Source organism: Arvicanthis niloticus, chromosome 30 (genome assembly GCF_011762505.2).
Source record: "Arvicanthis niloticus isolate mArvNil1 chromosome 30, mArvNil1.pat.X, whole genome shotgun sequence".
Classification (NCBI taxonomy): Eukaryota; Metazoa; Chordata; class Mammalia; order Rodentia; family Muridae; genus Arvicanthis; species Arvicanthis niloticus.
Window position 1 is genome coordinate 1,289,919 of NC_133438.1, and position 17,980 is coordinate 1,307,898.

Here is a 17,980-nt window from a genome sequence, read left to right on the forward strand (position 1 = left end):
AAACAGAGACAAAAGCATTGCTGCAAGTTGGAGGCAAGTCTGTTCTACATAGTGAACCCCAGGCTAGCCAGGGTTGCATAGGAAGACCCTATATTGATAAGTATTTAAATAAATAATAAACAAATACAAAAAGCTGTTTCTTGTAAAGTTTTAAAAATGTGTTCTGGCTGGGCAGTGGTGTCGCAAGCCTTTAATCCAGCACTTGGGAGGCAGAGGCAGAGGCAGGTGGATTTTTGATATTCTCCATACCTTTAATCTTAGCACACAGGCGCAGACACTGGTGGACATCTGTGAGTTTAAAGCCAGTACTACATACAGAAAGTTCCAGGGCAGCCAGGGCTGTTAGACAGAGAAACCCTGTCTCAAAACGAAACAAAAGGATCAAGAACTTAAGGTAGGCGGCTGGAGAAATGGCTCCGTAGTTAAAAACACTTGCTGCCCCTGCAGACAACCTTGGATCAGCTCCCAGCAGCCATATGCTGGCTCACAACCACCTGTAGCTCCAGTCTCAGGGGATTTTATTCTCTCCTATGACGTCTGTGGGTGCTGTGCATGCATACGGTGCATGCAAACTACACAGATATGGCACAGCAAATAAAAAGAAGCTGAGGACAGGCTTGCGCTATATGGAGGGATCATTTCAGCTCCCCTCCAAAAGAACAAACGTAGAAACAAAAAGACCTATGAAGAGCAGATTCTGGAACTTGCTGTAGGAACTGACACCGCTCTTCAGTTGTTTAGGACAATATAACGAGTGGGCAAGCAGTCTAAGGAACACATGAAAACTCAAACCACTCATGAGCAGGTGCAGCTAGAACAGGGACATGAAAGAAAGGCACATGTAAACAGCAAGGAGGGACTCAGACTGGAGCAAACGCTTCAATAATGTCATGAACTGTAGACATGGCTCAGCAGTTAAAAGCACTTGGTGTGAAATCACCAGGACCAGAGTTCAAGTCTGTCACTGGAGTTTGGATTCCAGGATGAACATTAACAAGCAAAGGTGAATAAGTAGGAGACCCTGATACTCTCTTCTGGTTTCCATGTACATACATACATACATACATACATACATACATACATACATACATACATACACACACATACATACACACACATACTACATCCCTAAAACAACAACAAACTGAATTAGTGGGTAAGAATGGACAGTGTTGAAAACTCAGGTTTCTAGACGACACCTTGATGTGCCCATTTGCAGAATTTATTTGCTATTTCTCTTCTTATTTTTAAGACAGGATCTCACTACGTAACCCCTGTCTGTCCTGGAACACACTAGGTAAACCAGTCTGACCTCAAACTAACAGAGATCTGCCTATAGCACTAAATCCTGCTCCGCATTTCTAAATTTTAAAATTAAAAGTATTTAAAGTCTTAGCCTGGCCCAATGACACACAGCTTTAATTCCAACACCCAAGGGCTAAGGTTGGAGGACTACAGATAGTTTGAGGGCATTAAAGTGAGACTGTCTTAAACATACATAGAGAGAATTTAAAATACCAACCTGGGCTTGGTAGTACAAGCCTATAATTTCAACACATAGGAAGCGAAGACAGGAGGATCACCAGTTAGAGGCCAGCAGCTATTGCATTAGGAGACCCTGTCTTAAACAAAAGAAAAGCTCCCACTTCATCATCTGAGCTTAAAGTGATCACCCTAGAATATCTAAGTGGCCCCATGCCACTGCAAAGGCCCCGTAAGTAAGCAGAAATCAGAATATCAATGATTCAATAAGGTAAACGACTATCCACTGCCAAAGATGGAAAAAGAGGTCGCAAGCCAGGGGTCTCAGGTAACTCCCAAGGTGAGTCTGTCTTTGACCTAGTGAGACATACTTCAGCACTTTGATGTCTGAACAATTAGTAAGTAAATCTGTTTTGATCCACCTAGTTTACAGGCATAGTTAATAGGACACCGTGCACTGAAAAATTCTGAGTGACTGTCCAGAGGGTCATAGTTCGCTGGGCAACGGGGAGCGGCCCTTTGTCCTCCAGTTTAATGGTGAACTGGCAATGTGGGGGGGTAGCCTTCACCCAGAGGCATGCATGGTCTGAGGCACCCATGTGCTGTCTAACTTCTCACAAAGCAGAAGCCTCTTCTCCTTATACTGGATAGTCTGGTGTTGGTCAGGGTAATCTTGCAATCCCTGACTCACTTGGGGTGCCTTACAACCTCCTGTTGGCTAGAGAGGATACCAGAAGTGGTGTATTAGGGGCTGGAGGCATCCAAGCATGCCTCTCCAGCTGCTCATGGGCCCTCTGGCTGGTGAAGCTTTCTATGAATGACCAGCTGAAACTTCCAGTCAAAGCTACACCCACAGTCCCGGCAGAAGTGGCGCCGCTGACCTGCGTGGCTCTTGCGGTGGATGACCAGCTGCGACTTCCAGCTGAAGCTGCGCCCACACTCCACGCACGCATAGCCCCGAAGGCTAGAGGAGCGCCGCATGGCCGGCTCCCAGGCCACCTGTGATGGTCTTTCCAGGCGTGGCCCACTCCTGTGTGTGCGGAGATGGATGATGAAAACCGACTTCCAATCAAAGCTGAGGCCACACTGCTCACAAATGTACAGCTTCCGAGGCGTGGGCCTATCTGGGGCTTCAAGCAGTGGTGTGGGAGACAAGCCTGGAGGGTCCTTGCAAGGGCTCTGTCTTTCACTTGGAGTGGCTTGAACTAGCCTTTGATCTGCAATGGCTCCCACTTCTGGGGGATGGCTCCCGAGGGACTCTGGTCCTTTGTGTGGTATCTCCTGTTTTGGTCTCAGCTCAGAGTCAACATGTGTCTCTGGCTGTAGCAGCGGCAGGCTTGCTGGGGTGAAAAGAATGTTCATGTGGGGTCTTGGACACAGGGGGTGCTTGCACAAAAGTATGGGGGTGGGCACCTTTTGGTAGAAGAAAGATGCAGCCAGATGCTGGGCCGCTGTACTAAGAGCCCCAGTGGGGTCCTAGTACATGTGGGAGGTGTGTGGAGGATGGGGCAGGGAAGATAGGACAGGGAGGGCCATTGATCCTCACCCTGGGACAGCACTGTGTCATACTTCTCTTGCATCACACCCCAGCACAGCTCTTTTTGTGATGAGTCCAACAGGCCCCACTCCTGCAAGGATGCAACCAGTCACTGCTTCTCCCAGGCAGCTTCACATCCCTACCCACCACCCCGTGGGTGGCAGGTTACTGAATTTCCATCTGCAGCAGGCTAAGGACTAAGCCAGAACTGGCATTTGTGAGTACTGGGTCAGCTTTTATCTATCAAACCGACCATCACTGTCTTCTCAGTGGTCTATCTCAGTGATGGCCAGAAGGACTGAAATTGTGGGTAGGTCTTGGAGAAAGACACAGTGGCTGTCCACATCCTTCTAGTCACTCACTATGAACAGGATGTGCTGGAAAGTCAGCATGAGGCCTGGAGACTGCCTGAACGTCAGCTACCTTCTGTCAAGACTGATTAACAAAACTGAAAATTCTTCCTTGGGGTGAGAGATTTTTCTTTGGGCTTTATTGGGGGTGCTTGTGAGAAAGAGTGGGTCTGTGTAGCCCAAGTTGGCCTCAAATGCACTATGTAGCTGAGGCTAACTTGAAAGTTCTGCTTTTCCAGTCTCTGCCTCCTGAGTTCTGGGATTACCAGTGCTGGAGATAGAACCTAGGACCTCATGCATGCTAGGAAGGCACTCTACCAAGTGAGCGACATTTGCAAAACCTTTATTTATTTCATTTTATTTTTTAGGAAGAGGACTAAGGAGCCAGGCATTGTAGGTGCACTTTGATCCCAGTGCTCAGAGGCAGAGGCCAGCCTGGTCTACATACTGAGATCCAGGACATTTGGGGCTGTGTAGACAGACAAAACAAAACAAAAACAAAAACAGGGTGGGATGGGAAGGAAGACTAAGATTAAAAAGAATAATGAAGCTGTGCATGGTAGAGCATACCTTTGATCCCAGCACTCAGGAGTTTCTTGGCCTACAAAGCCATGGCGGCCAGGGCTTGCTACACAGAGAAAAAACCTTGTCTTGAACTGCCCTCCCACACACACACCAAAAAAAAAAAAAAAAAAAAAGGAGAAAGAGGATGAAGAAGAGAGAAGAGGAGGAGGAATTTCAGGGCTGTGATGAGGTGAGTAGGCAAAGGTGATGGAGAAAGAACAAGAACGCTTAGGTGCTTGGTGCCAGCTGGCAGCTGGTTCAGGCAAGAGGGGTAGTCTGGTGGCAAGACAGGGCCCTAGCTATGATGGCCTTACCAAGGAAAGAATTCCTTGCCCGGATATCTGCCATATAGGTCTTTGATAGGTTGAGAAGCCAAAGCAAATGTGGAGAAAGGGAGGCAGCAGCCCCAGTTACAACTAGAGGTGGCACTAGTCTCTGGAATGGGGAAGGACACTGGACAGGGGTCAGAGAAGGGTTTCTTAACATTGAAGCACACCCTAACAACATTCTGTTGAGAGGGGAGGGGCTCAGAAGCAGAAAGAACCTGGAGAGGACAGATCCCTACCCCTTCCACGTTAACGGTGTACACTCAGGTAGCAGGTTCCATGTCACTGTACTCTGAGAAGGAGCAGTAGAAGGCATCTGAGGAATGTTTGGGAAGGGTGTCTTGATCTGACCTCAGGACTGCAGGAATCCTGCAGTGGCAGTCCGCTCTCCAACTGTACACATAACAGCTGGCTCATGGCCTGTATATACTGCAAACCTTTCCAGTAAGTGACCTCTCTGGAGGTGAGGAAGCCATGACCATTCTAGCCATGCTGGTCCTGGGGCCTAAATCCTTTCTAATGAGAGGGCTACCAGTCTATTCTTCAGCTCTTAGGACTTGATGGGAGGGAAGGTATTTACTACCAGAAGTAGTAAAAGACACATTGAGTCATGTGTAGGGGATCCTACAAAACTACAGGGCAGAACACAGCCACCAGAGACACTCCACCTCCCACATGCAAGGCCTGCATTTCCTGCTAGAGGCTGTTTACCTGGATCCTTCCTGATTGGGAGGATATGGAGGCTGTTTCCTGATGTTCAAGATGTCCCTCACGGTCCTGTGCTGGAAGGAGGGCACTTGGAGATACTGAGAAAGAGAGGCAGATGGGAAGGAGTGTCAAGCTATTGTCACTGCATTGGCCTTTGGCCTGCCTCTGCCATGTGACAGGGGGAGGTCAGCCCTGTTGCTTCTCAGGAACCCAGCTTTATGGTCTCACCAGAGTTCCTATCTCAGCTGGGATTGTCCGGTGTTATTTCAGGAGTCTACGCCCTGACACAACCTCTCCTAGGACACCTTACTCTGAAACCCCCACCCCTACCCCGGGGATTTGAAGTTCAGATGTTGCATCCCCTCACCCATCTCCTGCCCATCAGCACTGATTTCCTCCTTCACACTGCAATTGATCTGCGTAGATCTCTCTACCCAGGTGTCCTGTGGTGCCTCCGCAGGGCCTGCCTTGGAGGACGCTGTTGCTGCTGAGATGTGGTGGCTCCCTGAGGACTCCTTCATCTTCTGGACTAGAGGAAGCATCTTTGGTCTCAGGATATGGGCTGTGATCTGAAGAGAAGCATGTCACAGGGGTGCTGCCTTCAATCTGTCCCTCTAAGAAGCTAATGCCATTACACTCACCCAACCCAGCAGCTGCCCAGGATCATGCTGTAGCTCCTCAACAAGGGCTGCCGCCTCCTCAGGGCTCCCTGGTCGCTGCCCTCGAACCCAGGCCTGGATCTCAGGGGGCAACACACCCAGGAACTGTTCCAAAACCAGCAACTCTATCATCTGATCTTTGGAGGATGATTCAGGCTGCAGCCACTGGTGACACAACTCTCGAAGCTGGACCAGTGCTTCTCGGGGTCCTTCAACCTCCTCATAGCAGAAACCCCGGAAACGGAGCCGTGCAGCCTCAGGCTCCTCAAGGGTGGACCTGGAGTCTCTGAGGGATAGGTATGGGGTACCCAGAGGAGATGGCATTCTTGTTTTGAAGGGTCTTTTTGGAGATGACAGAGGGACCTACAGAAAAGGAAGAATATCATCTCAGGTCAGAAGACATATACTAGACCCCTCCTGGAAGCCAGTAAAGAGAACCCTGAGACCAGGAGAACTTCAAGGAAGGTCATGGGAGGTGCAGGCCCATAGCAATTGAGACCAGTTGAAAAAGCCATGAAGATAAATGACTGGATGGAAGGTGTCCAGGGACCGTCTGGAAAACTGCAAATGACTGGTTCAAACACTTAGGTACAATAGAGGGGTGTTGGGAGATGAAAGTAGCTCCCCCAGTAGACAAAGGGTCAAGCATGACACAGGTCGGACCATCGTCCAGGGTGACCTGGAGCCCTGAGGCTTCAGGCAGAAGGCCGACCACTGTGCTAGCTGAAGAGTTGGCTCTGGGGCCCAAGTACATCACCTGGGGCAGAGCTGAAAGCCTGGTTGCATTCCCAGGGGCTTATATGGGCTGGGCTGGGCTGGGAGACAGAGCTCGCTGACCACATCTGAACTGTAGATGCCTCATACTGCCTCAGCCTCACATACTACACATTTGAAACCCCGAAACAAAAGCCAAATCAAACAGCCCCGTTTTATGTGGAGTCGTAAACTGGAACCTGTGCCCCAGCTCTTAAGAGGTTCTGGATTGAAATCGGCTCTGCTGGGACATCTGTCCTGTTCAGGAGAAACTCAGAGCTGGGGGGGTACCGGGCTGTGACACAGGAAAAGGGTGGGTTCGATGGCTGGGAGGAGCTCTTGGTGATCCGAGGCGTAGGATTAAGAAGCTGCGCCTGCCCAGCTAGGAATGCGCTCACCTCTGACGCGTGGGGAAACCCCGGGAGCTTGGGGCACTTCCAGGAACGTACCGAGCACGTCCCAATGCCACTCACAGAACGCCCCGCCTCGCGCGTTGCCCTACCAGCCTGGCCAATCCTGCACCTCCTCCGCAGGAACGAGTCCCTCCGCTTGGACTACGTCTCCCGTGAGCCCCAGCAAGGACGACAGCAAGCTGCCAGGGCCTCTCACGCGCAGGCTTTTCGTTCCTCTCCTTGGGGTCGCGCTGCTGCAGAGTTCCAGGGGATCCCCTCTCCTGACTTGACAGCCGTTCTTCTCTTGCAACCTCAGCCGTAGGGCTCACGCACTGCTGACCGGAATGCGGGTTAGCCTTCTTACGCATGTGCGCTGCGGACCTGGTTTCAATTGGCCAGTGAGATGTCCTGACCAATCAGAACTGGCGCTCTCCGAAGGCGTCTCTCTCCATGTATCTCCTAGGTAACAGATGGCGCACAACTTACGGCCTCTGGCTATTCTCTGAGTTACTGTAAGGGTCGCCCTGCCTTGGAGGAGGCCTTGGTGGAGGTTCCTTGGCCTCTTGAGTCCAGGCGTCATCTCAGACTGTTCCAGACAATCCCGGTGGGAATCCCGATGGGAGGCAGTGTTGGGCGGGAAAGACCCAGTATGGCCTCCGTCAGATCTCCGTTAAGCTCCCTGTATATTGTGGGAGCAGTAGGTCCATGGATGAGCAAGCACTCAGAGGAGGTAACCATGTAATTACTCCCTCACTAATAGTCTTCAGATAACAATACTGAAGAATAAGGATGGAGGTTTCTGTGTGAGATTATGAGGTATACTCAACCCTTACTTTAGAGGATGTAGTTAAGACAAGGTGACTTATATTAATTTTTCTTCCCAATAGGTAGTTGATGGCATTTTGCTTGTTTGTGGGAACAGGGCCTCTTAAAAAAGACAGTTAGAGGCTTTTTAATTGAATTGCAGATGGGGTTAGTTTTATTTCCACATATCAAGTGGACCATGATATAAACCACTGGATCCTGATTTGAGGGAGTTCCCAAGGGAACTCTCTCCTGGAAACATCTTTGTTCTAGTGCTCTCCTCCCTGGCCGGCTGGTTTCTAAGCCTTCTGTGTGCCACGGGGTAGACCTGGTTGAATCTTGGGATAGCATACTTCTTATCCCTGGGCTTGACATGGCCATTACCATCTTTATTTCTCCTTGGTATTGGGCATTAAATTTAGGACCACATATTTAATAGGTAAACTATCACTGAGCTAGCCCCAACTCAATCCTTAATTACTATGGTTATATTGGGTTGGCCAATGTAACCATAAAAAAAAATTATTTTTTGAGGCAGAAGCTAAGTTCCCCCCAGGTTAGCTTCTCAGCCATGTTAAAGCAGAGGACCTGTGGTGACCTACTGACCTGGCTCTTAGGGTAATGAAATAGAAATTACACAGCTAATAGTTAGGTCTACGATACTGGGGTGTTCATGTTTCTTCTTGGGGTTGGGAGACATTTTGGCCAGCAGTCCTTCCTGCCCAACTGTGTGTGATCTTAGAAATGATAAATTTTAAGGTAAAAAATTGATTAGGGTTGGGATTCTTCAGTCACTCATGTTCTTGTAAATGTTACATTTCTGGTGGGAAAGCCTTCCCCAATGGAGGTGTTACAGTTCTGAAGGGAAAAGTATCCTGGAAGTTGGGGGCCATGGAATAGCACAAAGTCACAACACACTACAGACCTCAGACATGAGATTTATTGGGAGGGAAAAACTTAGAAGGTGGTTGCCTCTGCTCAGGTGAGAAGCAGCAGAGAACTGAGCAGAAAAAAGGGTATATATAGTTTCTTTGGGGGTTTGGTGAGTTTTCAAGTCCTGGGCTTGGGCTTTTTACTCTGTAGGGAGGAGCTTGGACCCCATGCATCTGGAGAGGCTGGATCCAGCTATTAGGGCTCTCTGAGTGTTTTGTGGGCAGAGCTTGGCCACCCTCACTCCTCAAAGGGCTTACACTTGTAACCCCAACAAACTCGTTTACCAAGTGGGACTTGGAAGTCTTTGTTCTTTCTCTCCATTTGGAATATAGGTTTATGGCTGCCCAGAAAAATCATGAGACAGACCCCAGTGTCAGCTCAGTATTTGATTTCCTTTGAATGTGGGTTGACTCATCTCCTAGTTTCCAAGTGTCATTGTCATGTATGTTACCAGTCTCCCCATCTTCACCTCTAGACTTACATGAGCTAAGTGTGGAGTGTGGTGCATATGTTTGTTTGGTTTGAGGGGAGTGGGGGTTGTTTTGTTTTATGACAGGGTTTCTATAACCTCCAACTTCAGTTTTCCCAGTTTTGAGAATATAGGCAGGTAACATTTTGACTTATAAAGCCCAAGGACATTTTTACAGGCGCAGCCTGTTAGGAGGGGCCAGCCCACTATAAAGTTTCTGGAGAAGACTACACATAGGGGAGCACAGACCAGTTCCGGATATTGGAAGAGATAGATTCAAGGAGGGTGGAGGTAAAAAGCAGTCAGCTCACAAGCAGAGGAGGCTGGTGAGGAAGAGAAGATGGCGTTGATTCCAGTCTGTGGGGCCAGGAAGGCTCAGGACATCTGCTTCAAGTTTCCTTGGGGAAACCTTTTAGGAACTGTTGGGTACTGTTGGGCAAATCATTTGCTCAACATATCTTTGGTCCTGGGCCTTCCTGGCATTACATAGCTCCATCCAAGAGGAGCTGACAGTGGGCCTACCCACTACAAGGTCTCAACTATGGACCCCCAACTGCTATGTAGACCTGCTTGTCTCTGGCTCTTGGGTGCTGGGATTAAAGGTGTCCATCCATACATTGGACCTTATTCTTTTTTTTCCTCCAAGCTGTCTCAGTAGCCCCCACACTGGAGGGTTAACTCCAGATCCTCCTGTCTCAGCCTCCCAAAGTGCTAGGTGACAGGACTGGAGATCCCGAAGGGCTGTCCTCAACTCTGCACATGCACTCACTCATCCAACAGCAGCCACAGCGCGACCTTGTTCTTCCCACCCTCCTCCCTCCCATAGCCTGATCCACAAAGGCTCATCTTTCAGCAGAACTGCTGCTCTGGAGCAGTTCCACTTTCCCAGAGCTCCTGGCTTCCCCCACCTACCTGTGGCCACCAAGGCATATAGATGACTCCATCCTACACTGGGCTGCAGATAAGCTGCATCTCTACCCTGTGGCATCTCTGAGAACCCAGATCAAAGCCAAATCCTCTGTGCTGACTCCGATGGCATGTCTGTGTGCATCCATTTAATATTATCTGCTTTGTTTTAAGGTAAAACAAGCATTATTGTCCACGCAGGTGTATCTCAACTCAGTTTTTTCTTTTGAAGATAGGGGGTTCAATGCTGAGCTGTGATGGAGTGTGCCTTTAGAGGCAGGTGGATTTCTTTGGATTCAAGGCCAGCCTGATCTATAGAGCTACATCCTGTTCCATGATGATCAGGGCTACACAGAGAAACCCTGTCTCAAAACAAAACACAAGGCCTCAAACTATCCTTGAATTGCCTCCTGTACCTCTACCCCCTAAGTGTGGAGATTCCAGGCGTGCCACACCAAGCCTAGTTCTTTGAACTAATTAAAACCCAAAACTGAGGTAGAAGGACATAGTTCAGTTGGTGCAGTGCTTGCTAAGAGGGGACAACGTTTAATCTCCAGCACCGAGTAAACCTGGCATGGAGTTGTATGCCTATAGTCTCAGCATTCAGAAAGTAAAGGCAGGAGAACAGAAGTTCAAGGCCAGCCTGGCTACAGAGACATTTCGAGGCTAACCTGGGTTACATGAGACCCTGTCTCAAAACAACATCAGGGCCAAGAAGACGGCTCAGTGGTTAAAAGCATTACAACTTGAGTTCCATCCCAGCACCCAGATGGTGGAAGGAGAAAACACTGAACATTGTCCTTTGACTTCCGAAAGCATGCATGCCCTTACATACATGCACCCACACATATAATTATCCACACACACAATTATGAACTATAAACAACTGCAACAAAACCAGGAGGCATGTCCTGGAGTCAAGAGACATGGACTTTCACATCTAGGTAAGATATTACAGTATATATCTGTTTTAACTTTTAAATACTGGCATTCAGAGATACCAATACAAGGCCTACAGCTGCTTACTGGGCAGCGCCCAGCACATGGCTGGCTGTGAGTCTTTATTTGGATTTATTTGGATCCTATTAGAACATTTACATTTTTTAAAGACAGGGTTTCACTGTGTAACTCTAGTTGGGACCTGGAACTCACTATGTAGACCAGGTTGGCCTTAAACTCACAAAGACACACAAGAGACACACCTGCCTCTGCCTCCTAAATCCTGGGTTTAAGGGCATGTGTCATTATATCCAGCTGCTAGAGTATTTTATAGCATCACCTTCCACTGGTCCAAATCTCCTTCCCTCATTTCTCAGAGCAGAAAGCTGAGATTCAGAAACAAACCATTTATTTGCCTGAGGCTTGCACCAAGGAAGCGAAATGCACTGGAGCTGTATCTCCAGCTGCTAGTTTGAGAGCTCCTGCCTATTGCGAGCTCTCTTCCTGTTTTCATAGCCACAGTCAGGAAACACTGAAGTGTCATCAACATGAAGATCAAAGTCTGTGGGTCACCCACTAGTTCTGGGGGCAGTCGCTGCCCACCCCACCATTCCCAGGGGGTGCATGCATTCTATAGATTCCTCTCCAGTACAGTTCAGGATATAGCTGTAAATGAAACTGACTGGCAAGTCTTCCTTGTACCTGGCTCACATAACAATGGATTTGTTGAGAACACACGCTCTTCCATAGTGAGTGAAAGGAATTCCAGAGAAGGGCACAGCTGTGACCTTAGGCCTCAGCTATCTTTGGTACTGCTGGTGGGTCTAAGGTAGAAGTGGCCTTTGGAGGTGCACCATCTAAGGATGCCCCAAGAGACCTGTCCTGGGAGTTCATGCTGCCCCTGGGCCTCCGCAGGGCCTTCTCTCCTGTGTGGATCCTTTGGTGATGGAAGAGGGCAGGGCGCTCACGGAAAGCGCGACCACACTGCGTGCACACGAAGGGCTTCTCACCCGTGTGGATGCGCCTGTGACTGAGCAACACTGCACCCTTGGCAAAGGCCTTGCCACAGTCGCCGCAGCGGAAGGGCCGTTCGCCAGTGTGCAGCAGCTGATGCTGTGTGAGGTTGGAGCTGTGGCTGAAGGCACGGCCACACTGTGGACAAGAGAAAGGCTTCTCTCCAGTATGCACGCGCTGGTGCTTAAAGAGCGAGGAGCCTTGACTAAAGGTTGCGCCACAGAGGGAGCAGGCGTAGGGCTTCTCACCGGTGTGCGTGCGCTCGTGCTGGATAAGATGCGAGTTGCGGCAGAAGCGGCGGCCGCACTGTGCGCAGGCGTAGGGTCGCCCTCCTGCATGGATCTTTCGGTGCTGGCTGAGGTTGGAGCCGTGGCTGAAGGCCTTGCCACACTCGTTGCAGTGGAATGACTTCTCGACAGTGTGGATGCGCTGATGCCGCACCAGTGAGGAGCTGTGTCGGAAGGCCTTGCTGCACACCATGCACACATAGGGTGTCTCACCGCTATGGATGCGCTGGTGCTGAGTCAGGTGGGATGTCTGACTGAAGGCCTTGCCGCACTGGGCGCACTCATATGGCCGCTCTCCAGTATGAGTGCGCAGATGCTTGAGGAGGTCTGAGCTCTTCACGAACACTTTGTTGCACGCCCTACATTCGAAAGATTTGTCGCCAGAAAGAAGACCTGGGCTAGCCTGGAGGGTCTCTCCCAGCTCATCCCATATTGGGGACTCTGGAACACTGGGGTCTTCCTGAGACTCATGCCAAGCCCCACTCATCCCACATCCTTCCTCAGCCCCATGGAGATCTGGGATGCTTTGGCAAGTTCTCCTAGGGGTTAGCTGCATCTCTGGCTTTTGCTGCCCTGCTATCGTTGCCTGTTTCCCTGGGGCCAGAAGGTCAGAGAAGACCTTCACTCTGGATGAACCATTTTCAGGAACCCCTACTGGGGAGGTCAATCGCAGGCTGACTGTTGCCTCATTGCTGCTGGAACCTAGCAGTAGCTGCTCCCAGTAAATCACTGATACCCCTGTGGGTTTTCTCTGTAGAGATGGGCAGGCACTTTGGTGTCCCTCTAGAATTTTTGCATCAGGGTAGGCATCGGCAGGAGGAAGGAGACTAGTAGGTATCCTATCAGGCCTGTCACAGGTGGCCCCTGGAGGTGCTCCAGAAACATGTCTGTCTCTTGCACTGTAATTTGATCCTGAAGGTAGAAGAAAGATAAAGTTTCCTGGGTCATCTGGTCAGGAAGTGACCACAGCAGACCATCAGCTCCTGCACACTGCACACAGCCTGGGCAGTGAAGGGGACCCAATGAACTGAGTATAAAAGGGTGGGAGAAGAAAAACAAACAAACAAACAAAACCCAGAAGTGTAGGCTGGCCCTGGGAGAAGCTGGTAAGGAAGAATCTGTCCTGAAGCCCTTCTCTCAAGCCTTGCTCCCCTAACCTGCTCTCTTTGTGTTCATCCCTTGAGTCTATGCACTATTTCTCAATCCTGTTGCAGACTGCTTTTCCCTGGCATCCTCCCTACACTACTCAGCAGTGTCCTGTGCACACCGACAGGAACACTGTCAGGAACAGACCGGCCAGGAGGAGTGTTCAAACGACAGTTGGGAAGAAGGAATGACCCTACAAATGTGACAGCTCAATGCGGGAAACGAAGCCACACAGCACAGCTGGTGGGCATGAATGGCTCAAAGGAGTCATTTCTTGCATTGACACAGCACCTGTGCCCTTCAAGTTTTTCCTTTAGGGGCAGGAAAGGCCACTTGATGAGGAAAACGATTCAGAAAGGGAAGGGAGTCATTTCTAGACAGGAAAGGAAGGTGTCTGTAATACCAGGAAATAGAGAATGTAGTAGCCCAGGTTGGCCCTGAGTACACCCTAGGTGAAGCCCAACTCACCAAGGCTGGCTCTCCTGTGGGTAACCCTGCCTGGGCCTGTATTTGTCCTATTGGGAACCCAGGGTTCCTCTCCACGCTGGAGTTGGATGATTACACGAGGCCGGGAGACAGAAGGTCCTAGGAAGGGAGAAGGAGCATGTGAAGCCAGCCCCAGCTCAAGACAGTCCGGCCCCAACAGAGAGCAGGATGTGGGATGTCACAGATATCAACCATGCAATCAATGCACCCCAAACCCCAAAGGTCATACCACACAGGAGGATCACAGGCCCAGAGTTCCCATAAGGAACCACTGGATCAGCCGTTCCAAAGGAAGGTGCTAGAACCCCAGGCACAGAAGAATGTAGCCAGCCAGCACCCCAGGGATACAGGAAATGGTTAAGTTTATCAGACCACATGTGTCCAGGGTCCCAACCTTCCTCTCACATGCCTATGGATAGAGGGACATCCTCATAAATAGCTAGGGACAGAGGGGACGGTTGTAATGGCTCCCGAACTGCTGTGCTCAGCTGGCTGCTATACCTGGTCCCAGCTTTGCGTCCAATGGAGGACTCAACTCAGGGCTTTACCTATGGAGTCTACAAGTGCGAAGTTTTCCAGCATTACGTGACGGTACAGGGCCCTCTGGGCTGCATCCAGGAACACCCACTCCTCCTGGGAGAAGTACACGGCCACGTCCTCAAAGGCCATCAAGCCCTGCAACAGCAAGAATAAGATCGGCTGTGCTACGGCTGTGTGAGGCAGGAACCGGTTTCCTATCCTAATGGGGATGCTTCGAAGACACTTATCTTCCTTCCCTGTAGTACTTACTGGTTGAGAAGACAGAGGCAGGCACATGTCTATGAGTTCAAGGCCAGCCTGCTCTACATAGGGAGTTCCAGGACAGCCAGAGCTGTGTAGAGAAACTCTGTCTCAAAAACACCAATTTAAAAAAAAAAAAAAAAAAAAAAAAGACCTTTGGAATAAGTAGACAATCTCAGTTACTGTTGTGTGGGGGTGTGGGGGTGTGGGGGTGGGAGAGGGCTCAGCAACCTGACAGACATACAGAAAATCAATCCTTCTTGCCTCTACACCAATGCTCCATTTCCTTTCTGCTTTTAAACAACGCCTACCCTTGCTCAGCCACCTGTTGGACTCTTCCCCTCACAGTCATAGGCATCACAAGCCTTTCCTCACTGCTCTCAAATCCTGAGCGAACAACCCTAATCAAGTCTGTGAAACTATCTGTCTTTGTATTGATGAGACACCTTGACCAAAAAGCAAGTTGGGGAGGAACAGGTTTATTCCGCTTACACTTCCAGATCACAGTCTACCCCTGGAGGAAATCAAGACAGGAACTCCCAACTGGGCAGGATCCTGCAGGCAGGAGCTGATGCAGAGGCCATGGAGGGGTGCTGCTTACTGGCTTGTTTCACATGGCTTGCTCAGCCTGCTTTCTTATAGAACCCAGGACCACCAGCTCAAGGATGGCACCACCCACCATGGACTGGGCCTCACCCCCATTGATCACTAATTGAGAAAATGCCTTATAGTTAAATCTCATGAAGGCATTTCCTCAACTGAGGCTCCTTCCTCTCTAATGACTGTAGCTTGTGTCAAGTTGACACACAAAACCAGAGACCAGCCAGTATACTATCCCTCTTCAATTCCCAGGTCCTGGCTCAAGACACTGGACATCTATCACTTCAGGCCCATCAAATCAGTCCACTCTGGGATATCACACACACCTGGTCTTTCCCATGTCTACAGTAGTTCCATCCTCCCAGGTGCTCAGGCTGACAAATGGGAGAGTTCTTCACACAATACAGATGCATACTCACAATTCAGCCACTTGAACCACTACCATAGCTAATCGCGCCCAGGGGCCACCATCATTCACATGGACCAAGGGGTCCACATCTGTTCTACACTCAGAAAAAGAAAAGATGTTCTTAAAATCTTAACTGGGGGGTGGTGGTGGCACATGCCTTTCATCCCAACACTCAGAAGGATCTCTGTGAGTTCAAGAACAGCCTGGTCTAATTGTATATTTCCAGCACAGCCATGGTTACATAGTGGGACCCTGTCTCAAGGTTCCTACATATCAAGTTGCAGACCAGCTAGATCTACATAGTGAGACTGTCTTTCAAAACAAAACCCCCAAAACCTGGGGCTAGAGAAAAGGCTCGGTGGTTAGAATATGTGCTTCTGTCTGTCTGTCTGTTTGTTTTGTTTTTCAAGACAGGGTTTCTCTGTGTAGCCCTGGTTGTCCTGGATCTCACTCTGTAGACCAGGCTGGCCTCGAACTCAGAAATCCACCTGCCTCTGCCTCCCAAGTGCTGGGATTAAGGGTGTGCGCCACCACCGCCCAGCTGTGATATTCTTTCAAAGGGCATGAATTCGGCTCCCAGTGTCCACATCAGATGACTCACAAGTGCCTATAACAAAGCTCCAGGGGAACCAACACTCATATACATATACCCACAAATGCACATAAAAATTTAAAAAAAAATTTAAATCTTAACTGGGAAACTGTCCTGTCTGTGTTTAAAGCACTCCGTGTCTTCCAATACCTTTGGGACACAGTCCCAACTCCTCTGCCTGCTATTTCAAACACACAAAACCTCCCTTTCTTGTTCGTTCCACGTCTAAATTGCTAAGTTCCAGGCTGGGATGTAGTTCAGTTTGTAGTGTTTGCATGGTATGCTCGAGGTCTTGGGTTTCATCCCCAGTACTGAATAAACTAGGTGTGATGGTGCGTGCCTGAAAATCTAGCACTAGGGAAGCAGAGGCAGAGGGACCAGAAATTCAAGGCCATTTCGTGGCTACATATCTAATTTGAGGCCAGCCTCAAGAGAGAGAAAGGGGAGGTGGGGGGAGGGCTGCCTTCAAAATATAAAAGTCGCGCCTTGGCTTTTTGCACATACGGGTGCTTTCTTTAACTTTCTCCCAGACCTCACCCCCTTGGCTGTCACAAGTGAGGCTTCCACACCGGCACGCCTCACCTACCTGGACTATGATGTTGGAAGCAACTGGGTCCCTCCCCACAGTACAGTAAGAGGACAAGCCAGGACGCCTGATGGGTCCATGGAAGGATCCCTACACTCACCCGCGCTGGATCTGTCAGGGGCCAGGTTGCCGCCACCGGAATCTGCAGTGGGGGCCGGGCACGACGGGCGGGAGACCTGGGCATAGCCCGTCCCCGCCCACGGCCTCGTGCAGCCCTCCTGGGCCTCAGTTTCCCGGTCAGAGAAGGGCGTTGTACGCCCAGAGGACTGCTGGCGGGCTGCGGCTAGGGGGATGGAGACTGCGTGGCTTCGGCACAACCCTAAGGGTCTCAACTGCTGCCTATGAGCCAACAGGGGAAACTGAGGCTAGGAGACAGGGCCGCCGGCTTGCGGTGCCGCCGTGTGCTGAGCCACGGCTCGAATCGGGCAACTGCTAGTACGGTTCTCACTTGCCCTAGTCTTGGGTCCCCAGAACCTACTAGAGAGTGCAGAGTGGGCCAGGCCCTTCATGCACCAATCGGGATCACCCGTGTGGCCTGAAGCCGGTCTGCAAAGTGACAACCCATACCGCCGGAAGCCCCGCCTCTCCGATCCGCGTTGGCCCAATGCACAGCACGGATGTTCGGATAAACGTAGTTCCTGCTGGCTTGCCTGAATGACAGGCGGGGCGGGTCCTTCCCAGTATCCACAGCCACGGCCAAAGCATCTTTCCCCTACCCACCGGCCTTAGCAGAGCGCTGGAAAGTGAAATTTACTATTACCATCGGTTTTCCGCGAGGCCTGAGCACCAACAGAGAGGGTCTCCTGGGTAGGTCCCCGTGCCGGGTAAGCGGCCCTGGACCAAAACCTGGAGATGCAGATTGGAGATTTCGGGAGGCAGGCGACACAAGCCGGGAGCACAAAAGGAAAAAAAAAAAAGTATGGGGAATCGCTTCTAAAGAGACAGAGCAGCAGTGGGCGTGGTGACACACATCTGTAGCCTCAGCACTTGGGAGGCAGAGGCAACAACTCTGTGATTTCACGGCCAGCGTGGTCTACAAAGCGAGTTCCAGGACTGCTCTTCCAGAGAATCGACGTTCACATCCCAGCACCACAAGGCAGCTCACAACTATCTGTAATTCCAGTTCCAGAGGACCCAACAGTTTCAGACAATCAAAACACCAACGCCAATGCACATGGAAAATAAATAAAGAGGCAAAAAAGCCTTAGATCAGATCTAAATTCAAAGCCCAACCTGAGCCCAGCACGATGGCACACAC

General features: G+C 50.2%; 2 protein-coding genes and 1 long non-coding RNA gene across 6 annotated transcripts; 1 reads left to right on the forward strand and 2 right to left on the reverse strand.

The window, feature by feature from the left end:
- Positions 1 to 1,185: 1,185 nt before the first annotated feature.
- On the reverse strand, positions 1,186 to 7,268 carry Znf446 (zinc finger protein 446). The gene is given in 8 exon segments (XM_076927548.1): positions 1,186 to 2,822; positions 3,029 to 3,110; positions 4,971 to 5,065; positions 5,335 to 5,536; positions 5,609 to 5,989; positions 6,882 to 6,994; positions 6,997 to 7,049; positions 7,051 to 7,268. Coding segments are annotated over 8 exon segments (1,572 nt in total). The 5' UTR covers positions 7,140 to 7,268; the 3' UTR covers positions 1,186 to 2,265.
- On the forward strand, positions 3,273 to 5,562 carry LOC143440767 (uncharacterized). Its single transcript, XR_013108193.1, has 2 exons — positions 3,273 to 3,486; positions 5,428 to 5,562. It is a non-coding gene; the product is annotated as an uncharacterized LOC143440767 (long non-coding RNA).
- A 1,019-nt stretch (positions 7,269 to 8,287) lies between the features above and the next one.
- Positions 8,288 to 17,594, reverse strand: LOC143440736 (uncharacterized). Of its 4 annotated transcripts, none has more exons than XM_076927503.1 (4): positions 17,483 to 17,594; positions 14,304 to 14,430; positions 13,738 to 13,854; positions 8,288 to 13,035 (listed from the first exon to the last, which is right to left on the reverse strand). In XM_076927503.1, exons 1-4 carry the CDS (start codon positions 17,483 to 17,485, stop codon positions 11,612 to 11,614), a joined length of 1,671 nt encoding a protein of 556 aa, XP_076783618.1. In that variant the 5' UTR covers positions 17,486 to 17,594; the 3' UTR covers positions 8,288 to 11,611. The 4 variants fall into 4 exon arrangements, with proteins under 4 accessions (XP_076783618.1, XP_076783619.1, XP_076783617.1 ...); XM_076927504.1 differs by lacking the exon at positions 17,483 to 17,594 and adding an exon at positions 17,201 to 17,383; XM_076927502.1 differs by lacking the exon at positions 17,483 to 17,594 and adding an exon at positions 16,823 to 17,383.
- Positions 17,595 to 17,980: the final 386 nt, after the last annotated feature.